Genomic DNA, 15,338 nt, shown 5'->3' with positions numbered 1-15,338 from the left:
ATACTTCCCACTGCCAGAGGGCAGGGTCAGATGGGATATTGGGAAGAAATTCTTCTCTGTGTTTGTAGCAAGCCCCTGGCACAGGGTGCCCAGAGCAGCTGTGGCTGCCCCATCCCTGGAAGTGTCCAAGGTTAGGCTGGATGGGGCTTGGAGCAACCTGGGCTGGTAGAAGGTATCCCTGCCATGGTGGGGTCTGGAATGTGATGCCTGCAAGGTTATCTCATGCCAGCCAATCATTCCCATTTCACTCTTCCTTTCTGGAGCTAATTTCAACATCTCTAGGTCTCACTCCTGTCCTTTGATGTTTCTCTAAACACTTGCAGATGTTCACACCAGACAAGCTGCTATTCCCCTTTTCCCAAGCCACTGGAAAGGATTTGCCTGAAGGGATCCATATTGGACTAACTCAGCAGCTTTCATCATGCACCCTCCGTTCCCACCTCTGGAGATTTCCATGTGCTGTTGATACCCAGTGTGGCTGAATCCTTCAGTAGGGGAATAAGAAATGGGAATCTGAATGCTACTAAAACACTGCTTCAGCCTACAGCAAACTGATGCTCCACACTAGAAATTCACATCAAGAGTGGATAGTTACACTGGAATTCTTACAGATTCCTCAGGCAAAGCCTTCAACTCTGGGACCTTAGGCAGGGACTAGATAAGGAGCCAGGAAGACCTCAAAGATCACAAGATGTGAGAGTGGATTCAAACCCATGGAAATCAGGGTGTTCATGGCACATTTCTGCCTGTGTAAGGAGAAGCAAACCTTTCTCTTCTGCTCCCATGAGCACGGCCACATGGGGATCACGTTCTGCCACAAGAAACCAGGGCTGAGCTCAGTGTGAATGTCGTAACCCCGTGGAAAAACTGCTTCAGAAGCCTGAACTTCACTTTTCCCAAAATAGCAGCAAGGAACCTCTTCATCCCACCCTGGACACAAAGAGCAGCTCAACTGTAACCAGGATTGTCCCACTCCATGGATACTCTGGGCAAGAATTCCACAATGTCCCTGTACTCAGTGCATCCTTCCACAAGCGTTCAACTATTCCCTCTGGAAACCAGATGGAGCCAGGAGGCACCACAGCTTCTGAAAACCCCCACACCTCACCCAGCAACATGCCAGACCATGCCTGTGACACCCCCAATTACATCCCAAGCCATCCCAGCAATATCCCAAAAACATCCCAGTAACACCCAAGTTCTTAGGGAAAAGCTCAGCATGTAAGTGCTGGAATTCCATCTCCAAGGGTGGCAATCCCTGAACCCTGTTCCTACAGGCAGATTCCTTCTCCCTCTGGAGCAGGAGCAAACTGCAGCAGCTTTCCAGGTGTATCTACACTGGCCCTGGGAAAGCAAAAGGTACACAGGGGGGAAATTATCATCCAACCATTTCCCCCAACCACTTCCCCCAAGAAAGCCAGAGGATTTCTTGGAGCAGCAGATGGGAAGCAACTTGGCATGGCCATGTGCTGGAGATTATAGGGAAAAGAGCAACAAAACACAGCTTGGACTGGGAATTCCAAGGGAGGAATTCCCCACAACCCTAGATTTTTGCTTTGAAAATTCTCCAAGGAGATAGGTCAGACTCCCTACACCTTCCAAACACAAGCATCCAGTTTCCAGCTCCAGAAGGTCCTAAAAATCCTGTCTTGAGTGGTTTTTTTTTTCCCAAAGTTGTATCAAAACTGCATTAAGCTGTACTTCAGGAAAGGAATTCCACACACATAATTAAGGGGAAAAGCCCTGGATCATCTGCAAGTTTCTGAAGAGAAACCAGGTCACTGCTGAAACAAATCCTTCCAGGGACGGAACAGGGATGCACCGGAAAATCCATTAAAGTACAAGTGAGCAAGATAAAACTGAAGGGCCTGACACAGGCATGTGGCTTAGACCTCCAGCAACAGCCAGCTCAGAAACCCTGCAGGGATTTGGCAGAAACTCCACTAGCCCACTCCTGAAATGCTGCAGCCCTTGGTGAGCTCCCAGATCCAGGGTATTTCTCAGTAGTTCCAACATCCCCTGATAAACAGCTCAGGAATAACCCCAGGAGTTCACGTGAAGCTCCAGGGCTAAATTAGGAATGTGACACAGACCTGGGAGTGTGACGGGACCCTCCACATGAGGAGCAGGCTGGAAGCAATGTCAGATCATCTGGCTGTGGTTATAGCTCCCAAATCCCAAACGGAACCAGCTCCCCTCAGACAGGTTGAAAGGGGCCCAAACAACAGCTCAACAAAGCTGGGAGGAGTCCAGGTCCAAAAATATCCAATGGCTTGAGAGCCACTGGAAGCATGGAACAGGAGCTGTTCAAATTACCCTAAATCCCAATGGGTATCTCCCTGATACACACATTTTCTTTATTTAACACTCATCCCACCCCACAAGGAACATGGACACCTCCCCTTACCTACCAACACCCCCCTTAGCTTTCCACAGCACTGCATTCCTGAATTGTATTCCAGGAGGAATATCTCCCCAACAGCCTCCAGCACCCCATGGACCTGTGCAGCCACAGCTGGGGAAAGCTGAAGTATCAAATCCTCATCCTCTTCATCACTTCCCTCCTTCCAACCTCATTGTGTGGAATCCCAACATCCTGACCTTCCCAGCGCTGCCATCTCTGATAACACAGATCCCATATTCCCTTGTTGAGATTTTTTATTTCAATGGACACCTAGAAAATTCTTAGATACCACAGAATCACATACAGCAAGAGAACTGCACTGGGAATCAGGAGAAAGGGAAGAACACTGGAGGAAGAAGCTGTAGTGCTGTACCACCAGGCTTGCAAAAAACAGCTATTGTTGGAAAAGAACAGGAACCAGGAGAGATTAGGCTGACATTTGTAGTTCCACAAGAATGATGGGAAAAAGAATATATTCAAATAAAACAGGGGACATAGGCTGGCTACAGCCTCACTGCAGAGGGAACAGGAGCCAATGGCACAGGATAAACCACTTGAGGCTGTCACTGCCTCCAGAGGAGAAAAAAGTGAAGGCTTGGGTAAGGAACGGCATATTGAAAACAGGAGCCACACTACCCCTGGGATCACACCAGTGAAATTCCAAGCACTGCTGCAGCACATGGGCTGAAGCTGATGTGGCTTTTCCCACCAGAAGGTACCACAGAGATGCACAGGAAGAGCAGCCCTGGTGGGAGACTAGAATCATACAAGGAATCCTGGAATGGTTTGGGTTGGAGAGGATCTTAAATCCCATCCCATTCCACAACCTCCCATGGGCACAGACATCTTCCACTGTCAGGTTGCTTCAAGCCCTGTCCAGCCTGGCCTTGGACACTTCCAGAGATCCAGGTGCAGCCCCAGCTGCTCTGGGCACCCTGTGCCAGGGCCTCACCACCCTCACAGGGAACAATTCCTTCCCAATATCCCATCCAACCCTGCCCTCTGGCAGTGGGAAGCCATTCCCTCTCATCCTGGCACTCCAGGCCCTTGTCCAAAGTCCCTCTCCGGATCTCCTGGAGGCTCTTTAGGCAGAATAAGGGGCCCTAAAGATCTCCCCAGAGCCTTCTCTTCTCCAAGCTGAGCATTCCCAGCTCTCCCAGACTGGCTCCAGGACAGAGGAGTTTTACTTTCCGTCTTGAAACTATTGAAGCCTCAACCCTGTTTTAATTAAACAATTACTTTAAAGCTTAGAAACATCCCATGACCACTCAGAAGGTTGAAATATCTCCAGAAATTCTGCAGTATTCCTGGGAAACATCGGGCTGGAGGAATCTGCCCCTGTCCCTTACCCCCAGACCTGAGTGACCACTAATGGTTCTGAGAAATTCCTTAAGGAGTTGCTGAAATAGCCACAAACCAGCAGCAAACTCCCCTGTGCTGCTGCACCCCTGAAAGTGTTTCAGGCCAGGCTGGACAGGGCTTGGAGCAACCTGGTCTAGTGGAAGGTGCCTCTGCCCATGGCAGGGGATGGAACGAGACAAGCTTTAAAATTCTTTCCAGCCCAAATCATCCTGGGATTCTATGAGCACAGAGCTCAGAGTTGAATTTGTTTTCACAGCTCTTTGATCTCCCCCAGGAGTGTTTTGAAGGAATTATGGCTGCTGCTGACCAGTGTGGCTGGAGACCCCCATGGAGAAGCCTTGTGTGGCTCTTGGCTGAACATCAAATCACCATCTCCGGCCTCCTGGGCACCCACAGCTCCTCATCCACACACACAGGATTATGGAATCATGGAATGCTGGGGTGGGGAGGGGCTGTAAACACTTCCCATTCCACCCCTGCCATGGGCAGGGACACCTTCCACTATCCCAGGTTGCTCTGAGCCCTGTCCAGCCAGGCCTTGGGCACTTCCAGGGGTTAAGACCTCAGAGCCCCTTCCAGAGCCTAAATGGGCTCCAGGAGAGCTGGAGAGGGACTTTGGACAAAGGTTGGAGGGACAGGACAAGGGGGAATGACTTCCCACTGCAGAGGGCAGGGATGGATGGGATATTGGGAAGGAATTCTCCCTGTGAGGGTGGGGAGGCCCTGGCACAGGGTGCACAGAGAAGCTGTGGCTGCCTCATCCCTAGAAATGTCCCAGGCCAGGCTGGACAGGGCCTGGAGCAGCCTGGGACAGTGGAAGTGTCCCTGCCCACAGAATGAGATGAGCCTAAACGTCCATTCCAACTCAGCCCATTTCAGGGTTTCATGATAAATGGATCTGCTTGGAGATATGGGATAAAGCGGCCAGGTCTGGTGTCTCTGGATCCAAGTCTGCATTGTGACAGCAGAGGAAAAGCCCAGCAAGGCCTGTAAAACACGAGGTGGATGATAAAGCAACAGATAACTTGGAAAGCGAGGGAGTAGTGGGAAGACCTGGGCTTGGAAAAGATATTTCTCCATTTTCCTGATTCTCAAGAGTCACCTTGTGCTGGGCTCGTTTTTAAAAGTCAAACACCCTCTGAATTTCCTGCAGGAACAACAATCCTGAGCTGTTCCAAACACACAGCCGGGCTCTCCCTGCCCAGCAGCTCCTGCTGAGGGATAAGCTCATTCCCCAAACACCAGGAGCTTGCAGGGATGGAGACCCCAAACCACCGAGCTCCAGGAGGCCAACCTCGTGTCCCAGCATTTGGTGTTTGTTTCTAAAGCTGACCCAGGCAGCAGCACCCCGGTAACCAGAGAAGGTTAAAGGATGCACTGAAGTGACCAAACACCAACTGGGAAAACATGAAACAAGAGCCAGGCATCGGATCCCCAGGAACAAAGAAGACAGCACAGGGATCACCACAAAGAGCATGCTGGAAAAATAATCAGCATCTGTGCCTCATTTCAGCTCCAAACCCCATTTAAGTCATGAATTCCATTTTTCTATCCCACTTCTGCAGGGAACAAGTGCTGCATCCCAGGAGGTGCAGGCACAGCTCTGCTCACTCCAAACTTCCAGAAGATTAGATCCATGATCTAATTAAAAAATTCCTCTTTACAGCTCCCTCTGCTCTTCTGAGAAAAGTTATTTCAATGCTGTGCCTCAGAATTTAATGAAACTTGAATCATATCCAGAGGGCTTTTGGAGCATAGATAGAATCACAATTCCTCAACCAAGCTGTCTGCTGGAAATTGTCCATCCCCAAATCCCAGTGCTGGGCATGGACACTCACCCATGTGTCCTGACACGAGTACATGATATACACACAACCCAGGGGACAGAAGAATTCCCATCCCACCGCTGGAAAATGGCATTGTGCAGGAAAGAGTACATCTGACCCTGGTGGAACAAATTCTCTTTTCCAGATTAAATAAATCATGGCTGACTCCTGAAAAACTCGAGGGGCTCAGGTACTCTGGAGATAAAGAGCATTCTGCCTGCCCTGCATCTGGTTTGGTAGGAAAAGGGCAGAACAGAAAATCAAGGGGAAGGTACACAGAGACATGGGTGGAAACTGCAGCTCCCACACCTGAGGACAGGGAAATTCCAGCCTCCAGTGCAGCTGAGAAAAGACCTCCATGGAGCTCAAAGCCTAGACAAGAGCTGCATCTTCAAAGAGATCTGACCTGCTGCCAAATGAATTATGATCATGGAATTGTTAAGGTTGGAAAAGCCCTCTGAGATCGAGTCCAACTGTATCCCAGCACTGCCATGTCCACCTCTAATCCATGTCCCAGGTGCTATATCCACATCCTTTTTGAGCATTTCCAGGGATGGAGACACCACCAGTGCCCTGGGCAGCCCATGCCAGGCTGGACAACCTTTCTCAGCAAGAAATTTTCCCTGATATCCAACCTAAACCTTCCCTGCAATCTAGCCTGAACCAGGTCCTTGTGAACTGTGTGAGGAGAATCCTCCCACAGCCACAAGTCACCAGGAACATCCAGCAGACCCAGATACCTTCAAGATTAGAGAAACAACAGCTCCCTGCAGCTTCCCCAGCAGGATTCCTACAGCAGATCCCACAAGGAAGGACACTTGGAGCAGCAGCCACTGCTGGGACAACATCTGGAGACCAACACCCCACCACAGAGCTTTGTATCACCATTCTAAGGGCATCCAGTAGCTCCAGAGCCAAGGAGCAACCAGGTCTGACCCCCAGATGGATCCTCTGGAATAGGGACCAAGGCACAGCTGCTGAGCTCTGAGTAAAAGCCACTTCAATTAACACCATAATTAACTGCAGCACCGGCTCTGCCTGGGTTTGCATCCCCAGAAAACACTTTCCTACTTTAAACCTAAACACAACCAAAACAGTGCTGAGGAAGCCTTTGGGAATTCAGGAAAGAAAAAAGGTTGGAAAAATCAGTATCAGGAAAAAGCTGAGGGCTCCTGGAGTAGTGGAGGAGGGTGAATTATGCAAATTGAGGTTATTTTAAAACAAACTTACGCTTTTAATTGTTTTTGCATTAATTAGCAGCACCACTTCAATGTAATTACACAGCATATTCAAAGGCAGGGAGGCTGGCCAGGCTGCATAACAGGGGGTGTTTTGGGCAAACACAGTCCAAGGTTGGTGCATCCACAACCACCATTTACACAGGGATTTGGGAATGGGACAGCTCTGGAATCCAGCTTCACCACTCAGGGTCACACAGACCCCTGAGCCACAGCCCAGAACAACGTGCCACAGAGCTTTGAAAAGCCACTGCAAGCAGAGTGAAGCATCTGGCTTAGCTCCTACCCAGCCAGGAAGAGCTCCAGCACCCTCCTCTATTTGGCTGGGAAAATCTGCCAGGTTTCCCCACCAGCAGAACCCGGTGTGTGCCTGCTGAGGAGCTTTTTCCTGGGAGCAAATGGGAGGAGAAAAGTGGGACTGAGGGCTCCTGGGCCATTCCCAGCTTGCTCCCAGCCTCCAGGGAGCTTCAGCTGCTGTTCCAGAGAGTGAATCCACTGCTGCCATCACTCCAACCACGCCAGTGCCAATGCCAGCAGAGCTGCTGGGGGCATTCCAACATGGAACAATAATTATATCCCACAGGGTCGTACTAACCAGGCTCAGTCATTATTCAATACTCAGGTTTCATTTGTTTTATAAAATATCCCCAGAACTTAGAATTGCTCAACAAAGTTCAGAGTTGTGAAAGGGAAACACAACAGAGGGACTTGAAATCCCTGAGAAGCTCCAGGATTAACTTTATCCCAGAAATTCTGCAGTTATCCAGGTGCTGGGGCCACTTCCTCCAGCATCCAAACCTTCTCCCAGGTGGAAGGTGCTGAAAAAGTCAAGGTAAAGCTCCCAGAAGAAGGGAGCACAACTGGAATTCTCTCTCCTTCCACCCTTGCTCAAGAGAAGATAAGGGTTATGGAGGAGAGAAAGGAAAACACACCCAAACCCTGATTTGGGGATTTCTGACTTCCTGGCCTCTCCCAGATCTCCTGATTTTTGGGGTATTTGACTTCCTTTCCTCTCCTTAGTTCTTCCACTTTTGGCTGTATTTTTACTTCCTTTTTTCTCCCCAAATCTCCCAATTTTCAGTGTCTTTACCTTCCTCTCTCTCTTCTCTTCCTAAACCTCCTGATTTCAGCTGCATTTTACTTCCTCTCCTCTCCCACAAATCTCCTGATTTTCATGTGTATTTTATTCCTCTTCCAAATCTCCTGATTTGGGCTGTATTTCACTTCTCTCCCAAATTTCACTGTATTTGCTTTTTCTCCCTCCCCTCTTCCAACCCTCCAGATTCTGGGTCCTTCCCTGCCTCCCCAGCCTCCTCACACCCCAGCTGGGAAGGATCCAGCTCCCTCTCCACAGGCACAGCCCTTCCCCTGCTCATCACAACTCTGCAGATCTCAAACTGGGGCAGCTCTTTCAATTGAGCTGGGAAAGATGTGTGGAGTCCAAACTTCAGGAAAAATCCATTCCTTTTTTACCAACCCTCTCTGAGAAGTGCAGAAACCACTCAGGGAATGACATGAGACCCTGCAGATCCAGACAGTTTTATGTGGGATAAAAAACCCTTCCTCAAACCATGGAAAAATCTTCATGGACTTTTCCATCGGTTTCTAGTGCCTCAGTGAAAGGATGGTCCCACTGCAGATAATTCCTCCTGGGAATCCCCTGCTCTGCTTTACCTGCACATCAAGAAGGATATGTGTGGGGAGATTCCAGCATTTCCTGGTATTCCCAGGAATCTCCACACTCAGCTTTAGAACCAGGAAATACCTGAGAGAGATTTGCAAGTGACAACCAGGTGCAAACCTGACCTGTGATCAGGTAGATCGAGAGGTAGGTCCAGATCAACATTCCAATTACTCCTAAAAAGCTCCTCACCTGCAGACACACCAGGAAATGCAGGAATTTTCCTGCCATCCAAAGCCAACACTGACCCAAAATCAGCTGCTGCTCTGAGCTCTAAAGCCTCACCTGGTTTCTAACACATTCCAACTGATGACTGTACGATTTCTGGGATACTCCCCCCATTCCATGTTTGCTGATAAGACCAAGCTCAGCCTCAAAGCCCTCAGTGCTTTGGAAAAAATGTCATACAAAAATAAGAGGAAAGAATTATTCTATTCCAGGGAATGTGCAAGTGTTGCTTATTAACACCAAAACAAACACCTGGAGAACAAAGGATTCTCCTGACACGCAGCCAAGAGCTTTTCCATGGACACACCAAGTACAAAGCTCGGAGCAGCTCCTGCAGGGAGCGAAGAAAAAGGGCTAAATAGGAAAGAAAAAGGATTCCTGGAGCAGGATGGTTCCTTCACACATCCTGCTCTAACAGGACCCACTCAGCGCTGCTGTTCAGATCCTCACAGACTCCATCTGTCTCCTCCGAGACAGAAAAATCAGGATAACCAAAAATATATACTCAGACCTTGAAAAGAGAAATCAGCATGAGCAGATGGTTCATCAGCCCTGAGTGGTGCTTGTAAAAGTGTGAGGGCTTGAACAGAACTCCAGAATCCTACACTAGTTTGGGTTAGAAGCTCATCCCAGTCTATCCCCTGACACGGGCAGGGACACGTCCCACTATCCCAGGTTGCCCCAAGCCATGTCCAACTTCGCCTTCGGCATTTCCAGGGATCCAGGGGCAGCCACTCTGCTCTGGGCACCCTGTGCCAGGGCTCTCCACTCTTACAAGGAGGGATTTCTCCCCAGTATCTGATCTCAATCTGTTCCCCCAGCCCTCAGGGTGGGCAGCTTGTGCCTTCTCTGAGCTGCCATCATCACTTCCAGGAACCCCAAAACACAGACCAACCACAGCAAACTCCAGTAAGAGGAATGTACCACCCCTCCTCGAGGGAAATCCTTTTTACCGTTTTACCCCACTCCCTGAGTAGGAATTTCATTCCAGCCCCAGCATTCCCTCCCTTCCATGCCGGACCCGCGGGATGAGCCGTGCCTCTCCCAGTCCCACCGGGTAGGGAGCACGGGGAATTCCATCGGGAAAAGCCCACGGGCCGAATCCCAGGACAGCCCAGAACACCCCCAGCTAGGATGGATAAGTCATGCCCTGTCCCTCGGAAGGGGACCAGGGGACCCTCGGGAGCCTCCTCAGTGCCAGGGGATCCCTCGGGATCCATCTCAGCCCCCCCCCCCCCCCCAGGGATCCCTCTGGATCTATCTCAGTTCTCTCAGGCATCCCTCGGGATCCATCTCAGCCTCCCGCAGGGATCCCTCAGGATCCATCTCAGCCCCGCCAGGGATCCCTCAGAATCCATCTCAGCTTCCCCAGGGATCCCTCTGGATCCATCTCAGCCCCCCCCCCCCCCCCAGGGATCCCTCTGGATCTATCTCAGGCCCCCCCCCCAGGGATCCCTCTGGATCTATCTCAGTTCTCTCAGGGATCCCTCGGGATCCACCTCAGGTCCCTCAGAGATCCCTCGGGATCCCTCTCAGCCCCACAAGGGATCCCTCGGGATCCACCTCAGCTCCCCCAGGAATCCATCAGGAACCACCTCAGCTCTCCCGGGGATCCCTCGGGATCCACCTCAGCTTCCCCAGGGATCCCTCGGGAATCACTTCAGCTCCCCCAGGAATCCATCAGGAACCACCTCAGCCCTCCCAAGGATCCCCCGGGACCTCCCCAGCCCATCCAGGGATTCCCCCAACTTCTCCATTCCCAAACTCCTTCCTGAGGGCGGAGAGCTCCCTTTGCTCCCCCAAATTCCTCCGGGAGCGCGAAAAGCCCCATTCCGCTCTGCCCCCGGCCCCTCCTCACCGAGCAGCAGCAGCTTCACCTCCTTGGCCGCCTTCTCGCCGTCTTCCCGCAGGTTGCGGTCGATCATTTTACTCCTCTCCACCGCCGCCTTATCCTCGGCGCTCAGCGTGCACCCCATGGCGGCGGCGGGGGCGGCCGGGCGGCCGAGGGGCCGGGACTGGGACCGGGATAGGAACCGGGATCGGAACCAGGATCGGGATCGGGGCCGCAGCTGCCTCGGCCCGGGCGGCTCCTGAGGCGGCGCCGGATTTCCGGTCCCGGCCGCATGGCACGCCGGGAAATGAAGTCCTGCGGGCTGAGAGCGCGAGCACTTCCGCCTCGGTAGAGCGGGGCATGATGGGAGGAGACACCATTTTCAGCCATCATTTTCCGCCAGGTTCGAGCGGAGCATGATGGGGGGAAAGCGCTTTACTTCCGCCTCGGTAGAGCGAGACACGATGGGAAACACCCTACTTCCGGTTCTGCTGGGCGGGCATGATGGGAGTTGTAGTTCTCCTGGCGGCCCCAGACCCCCAGGGCTCCCTCATGAGGGGGCGCAGGCTCCGCACCCCCAGAGGGCCGGGCTCGGCTAATGGGAGCGGCTTTGCGGGACTAAGGAGGGCTCTCAGGGCCATGGGGGGATGGAGGGGACCCCTCCTCTCCCTGGCTGTAGAGGGACCCCCCCTCCTGGAGAGACCCTAAACACGAGCGCCCCACTCTCACCCCTGGCCCATCACTGGGCTTGTGCCCCCAGTGCTGCCCCGGGACCCCCGATCCCCGCGGTGGCGGCCGTGCTGACCCCCCAGTGCATCAACCCAGCGAGGGTGGTGGGACCTCCCCCATCACCTGTGATGGCAGCAATGGGGACCCTCCCACACTGCGATGAGAATGGTGGGACCCGCAATCCCCCATGGCAATGAGGACCCCACAGACATCAGCACGAGTCGTAGGACACCCACTGTGGTGACAGAGACCCCCCGCAAACCTCAACGAGTGCTGTGGGACCCCCAATCCCCCACAGCAGTGAGAATCACTGCCACTCCAGCAGACCCCCAACTCTCCATGGCTGCAGCAAGGAGCCCGCACCCCACCACCCCAGTGGGCCTTGTGGGCCCCCCCAGTTCCCTGTGGATGCAGTGAGGACCCCCCACCCTCCGTGGCAGTGTGGTACTCCCAGCCCAGAAGCACCGTGGGGCCTCCAACCCTCCATGGCGCTGACAAAGCCCCCCTCAGCAAGTCACTGTGACCATCTCTCCCCTCAGAGCCACGTTTACCCCAAACCCCCCCAAACGCTACAGCCCCGCTTTGGCAGAGCCCGCCACGGGCACAAACACCCCGCTCCCCCCGCCCCACTCCATCGCCTCGGCCGCCTCCTCCTCGATCTGCCCCGGAATGCGGAAATCCACGGGGGGCAGGTCCCGCTCGCGGCTGGGGGGCTCTGGTGGGCGCCCAGTGCTCTGGAGGAACTGTAGGAAGTTCTCCTCGATGGAGCCCTCACGGCTCGGCAGCCGCAGGTCCTCCTCCGGGGGCTGCTTGAAGAAGCAGGTGAGCAGCCGGCCGAGCTCCCCGCGGATCTGCCGGTTGAGGCAGCCGTAGAAGAAGGGGTTGGAGGTGAAGCAGCAGAACCCCAGCCAGGTGACCACAGTCTCAGCCGCCGGCCCGGCCAAGGGCCGAGTGCTCAGCGCCGTGTACAGCTGGAAGGAAAAGTAGGGCAACCAGCAGAAGAGGAACTGGCCGCCCACAGCCAGCAGCACGGCGGCCGCCTTGCCCCCACCAAACATCCTCTGCGGGGTGGTCCGAGGTGCCCCCGAGGTGGTGACCATGGTGGAGCGGCTGCTCAGCGACGCCGAGCGCCGGCGCGGCGTCTCCATCCAGGTGGGCGGCGGGCCGTGGTGCATGGCTGCCACCCGTGCCACCTTGAACATGCCGCAGTAGACCACGACGATGATGAGGAGCGGCAGGACGAAGTAGAAGGCGGCGAAGAAGACCACAAAGACCTTGCAGGATGGCCCGCGGCTCCACTGCAAGGAGCAGCCACGAGCGCCAGACGTTGGCGGGCGGTCGGGGGACAACCAGCCCAGCACGGGCACCAGCGAGGTGGCCACAGCCTTGAGCCACACGCCGGCCAGCACTCCGGCCACCAGCCCCACGGTCATGCGCACCTCGTAGCGCAGCGGGTGCACCACGTAGTAGTAGCGCTCCACGTTGACGGTGGAGATGGAGAGGATGCACATGGAGGTGAGGCAGACGCTGAGGAACAGGTACACGCGGCACACGGCCTCGCCCAGCCCCGGGCTCTCGAACACGGCCGAACCCGACAGCATCTCCAGCGGCATCAGCGTGAGGGCGGCCAGGAAATCCACCAGGCACAGGTGGAACACGAAGACGAACTTGCGGAGCGCCGGCGTCTTGGCGATGACCGTCATGACGGCGGCGTTGCCCACGATGGCCGTGAGGTCCAGCAGCACCATGAAGAACAGCCCCACAGACTTGGAGGCCACGTCCTTGGGCTTGGCCTCGGCAGTGCTGTTGGGGGGCCGGGACCCCCCTCTAGAGCCATTCCAGCCCCACGGGGAGGGCAGGAAAGGCTCCATCCTGTGCCGCCGGCCTGGCGGCGAGCTCGGCGCAGCCGGGCATCGCCAGAGGGTCACATCCTTGGTGGGCCGCGGGTGGGGGGGCTGCTGTGGGGGTGGCACTCAGAGTACCCAAAGGTGCCCCCCAGCCCCGCTCATGTCCCCGCTGCTCAGCCAGGGGGTACCTGGGCGAGGTGGAGCTGTCACTGGAGGGGGCAGGACCCTGGAGGACCTCTGAGCGCTGAGCTGGACCCCCAGGTGCAGCCCCCAGGTACCTGGGGGGAGGTGGAGCTGTCAGAAAAGGGGGAGAGATTCTGAGGGGACCCCTTAGAGCTGAGCAGGACCCCCCGTTGCAGCCCCCCCCGGGTATCTTGGGTGAAGGTGGAGCTGTCATGGGGGGAAATCCTGGGGGGGAATCCTGAGAGCCCAGGAGAGTCACAGGTCACCTCTGGAAGCCATAGCAGAGGTCACAGCTGGGCTGGGGGAATGTGGAGTTGTCATGAGAGGACACAACCCTGGGGGGACCCCTGAGAGCTGAGCTGGACTCCCACCTGCATCCCACAGGTACCTGGGGGCAGGTGGAGCTGTCAGAAGAGGGGGAAAACCCTGAGGGGACCCCTGAAAGCCGTGGTGGGATCACAGCTGACCCTTGAGTGACACAGAGTGGGTCTCAGGCCAGTTGTGACCCCCATCCACAGCCCCCAGGCAGCTGGGGAAGGTAGAGCAGCCAGAGGGGACAGAAAGTTCTGGGGGACACCCGAGATCCCAGGCAGGGTTCAGCACAGCTGTGACCCCCCCTCACATAGTCCCCATCAGCCCCTATCCATCTCCACAACCCCCTACATCAAATCTCTTCCCCAACCAAAAGCCTTGTTCCCCAAAAAATGAGCAGTTCTGGGGTAAACCCCCCTAATTCCAACGTTTCAACCCAAAACACCCCAGTGGAGCCCTTTACCCAGAGTGTGGGGACCACACGGTGGGCCGGGATGGGTGGGGGGGGTCCTGAGAAGGAGGGGAGGGGAGGGCCCAGCACCCCCAAGTCCTGGGTTCACCCCTTGTGCTTGGAGGCCTTGTGTGACCCCCCACCCCGAGCTCACACCCCCTCCGTGGGACAGGAGGGGGATGTGGGGGCTACCCCGGGCCCCCCGCGTGTTCCCCACGGGGGCGGGGGTCCCCACCCTGCCCCCCCAGGGAGGGATGCTGACGGAACGGGGGCGCAGCCGCGGCTCCCCCCTCCCCCTCTCACTGCCCATTTCCCTCGCCCGGACCCCCGAAGCGATGTCACCGCTTGGGGACCCCCTCCCAGCCCCGGGGCAGTCTCCCCCACCTCCCGGTACCTCCCCACCTTCCCAGGCCGTGGCCCCGGCGGGGCTGCTCGGCCGCGGCACCTACCCTGGGGGTCTGCATGGAGCCGGCCTGAGGCCGGGGGTCCCCGCTCCGGCCGGGGGATGCTCGGGGCTGGGGGGTGTCCCCGGGCTGCCGGGGGATGCTCGGGGCTGGAGCCGCTGCGGCGAGGGCTGCTCCGCACCGCCCGGCTGCTGGGTCCTAGTGCCGCCCGGCTCGCCTCGGTGCCCCGGGAGCGCCCCGAGCCCGCGGCCGCGGCCCCGCAGCGGGCAGCTCGCTGCCGCCCGCAGCCCGCCTGTGCCCCCGCCCCGGGCAGCGGAGCGGGGCACACCCCCGGCTGCTGCCCCGCGGGTTGCTCCGTGCCTCAGTTTCCCCGTTTGCCTCCCGAGAGCGATGGGAAGGGCACGGGGCCGTGGCCGGGGGGAGAAGCCCCTCGGGGAAGGGAAAGGGGGAGCTCGGGGGGTGTAGCGGGAGGTGATCTGGGGGGCAGCGGTGGGAAGGAGGGATGGGGTGCAGAATCGCAGTGGGGAGCACTGGGTGGGGGTGCGGAGGGTGCCGGGGTGGGCTCTCAGAGGGGCCGCAGAGCCCCCCCCAGCTCTGCCTACCCCCACCCCAGAGCCCTTTCCTTGCTCCCAGTTCAGCAATGGAGCAAACGGGATGGGGTCAGTGTCCCTCCCCACCATGCCATGCCCCGTGCCTCAGTTTCCCCAGGCCATTCCCTTCCAGAAGGGATGCCCATCTTTTCCGTCCCTCCAAAATCCTGCTCGGGCTTCGAACTTTCCCCCTGCAGTGCCCTGGCCCCCATCCCACGGGTGCCCGGGTGGGATGCGTGGCCAGCAGATCCC

At 56.1% G+C, this 15,338-nt stretch overlaps 2 protein-coding genes across 2 annotated transcripts in view; both read right to left on the bottom strand.

Annotated features, from left to right (window-relative positions):
- GNAI3 (G protein subunit alpha i3) overlaps positions 1-10,849 on the bottom strand; it is a 28,787-nt gene extending 17,938 nt beyond the window's left edge. Inside the window, exon 1 of the mRNA XM_021527650.3 lies at positions 10,598-10,849. Within this exon, the coding sequence (XP_021383325.1) occupies positions 10,598-10,715 (118 nt within the window). The 5' untranslated portion in view covers positions 10,716-10,849. The remainder of the gene's footprint in view (positions 1-10,597) is intronic.
- Positions 10,850-11,829: 980 nt separating this feature from the next.
- On the bottom strand, positions 11,830-14,554 carry GPR61 (G protein-coupled receptor 61). Its single transcript, XM_021527726.3, has 2 exons — positions 14,542-14,554; positions 11,830-13,424 (listed from the first exon to the last, which is right to left on the bottom strand). Exon 2 carries the CDS (start codon positions 13,168-13,170, stop codon positions 11,869-11,871), a length of 1,302 nt encoding a protein of 433 aa, XP_021383401.1. The 5' UTR covers positions 13,171-13,424; positions 14,542-14,554; the 3' UTR covers positions 11,830-11,868.
- Positions 14,555-15,338: the final 784 nt, after the last annotated feature.

Source organism: Lonchura striata, chromosome 30, assembly GCF_046129695.1.
Source record: "Lonchura striata isolate bLonStr1 chromosome 30, bLonStr1.mat, whole genome shotgun sequence".
Classification (NCBI taxonomy): domain Eukaryota; kingdom Metazoa; phylum Chordata; class Aves; order Passeriformes; family Estrildidae; genus Lonchura; species Lonchura striata.
The sequence above is the reverse complement of the archived record's forward strand: the minus strand, read 5'-3'. Positions and strand labels throughout refer to the sequence as shown.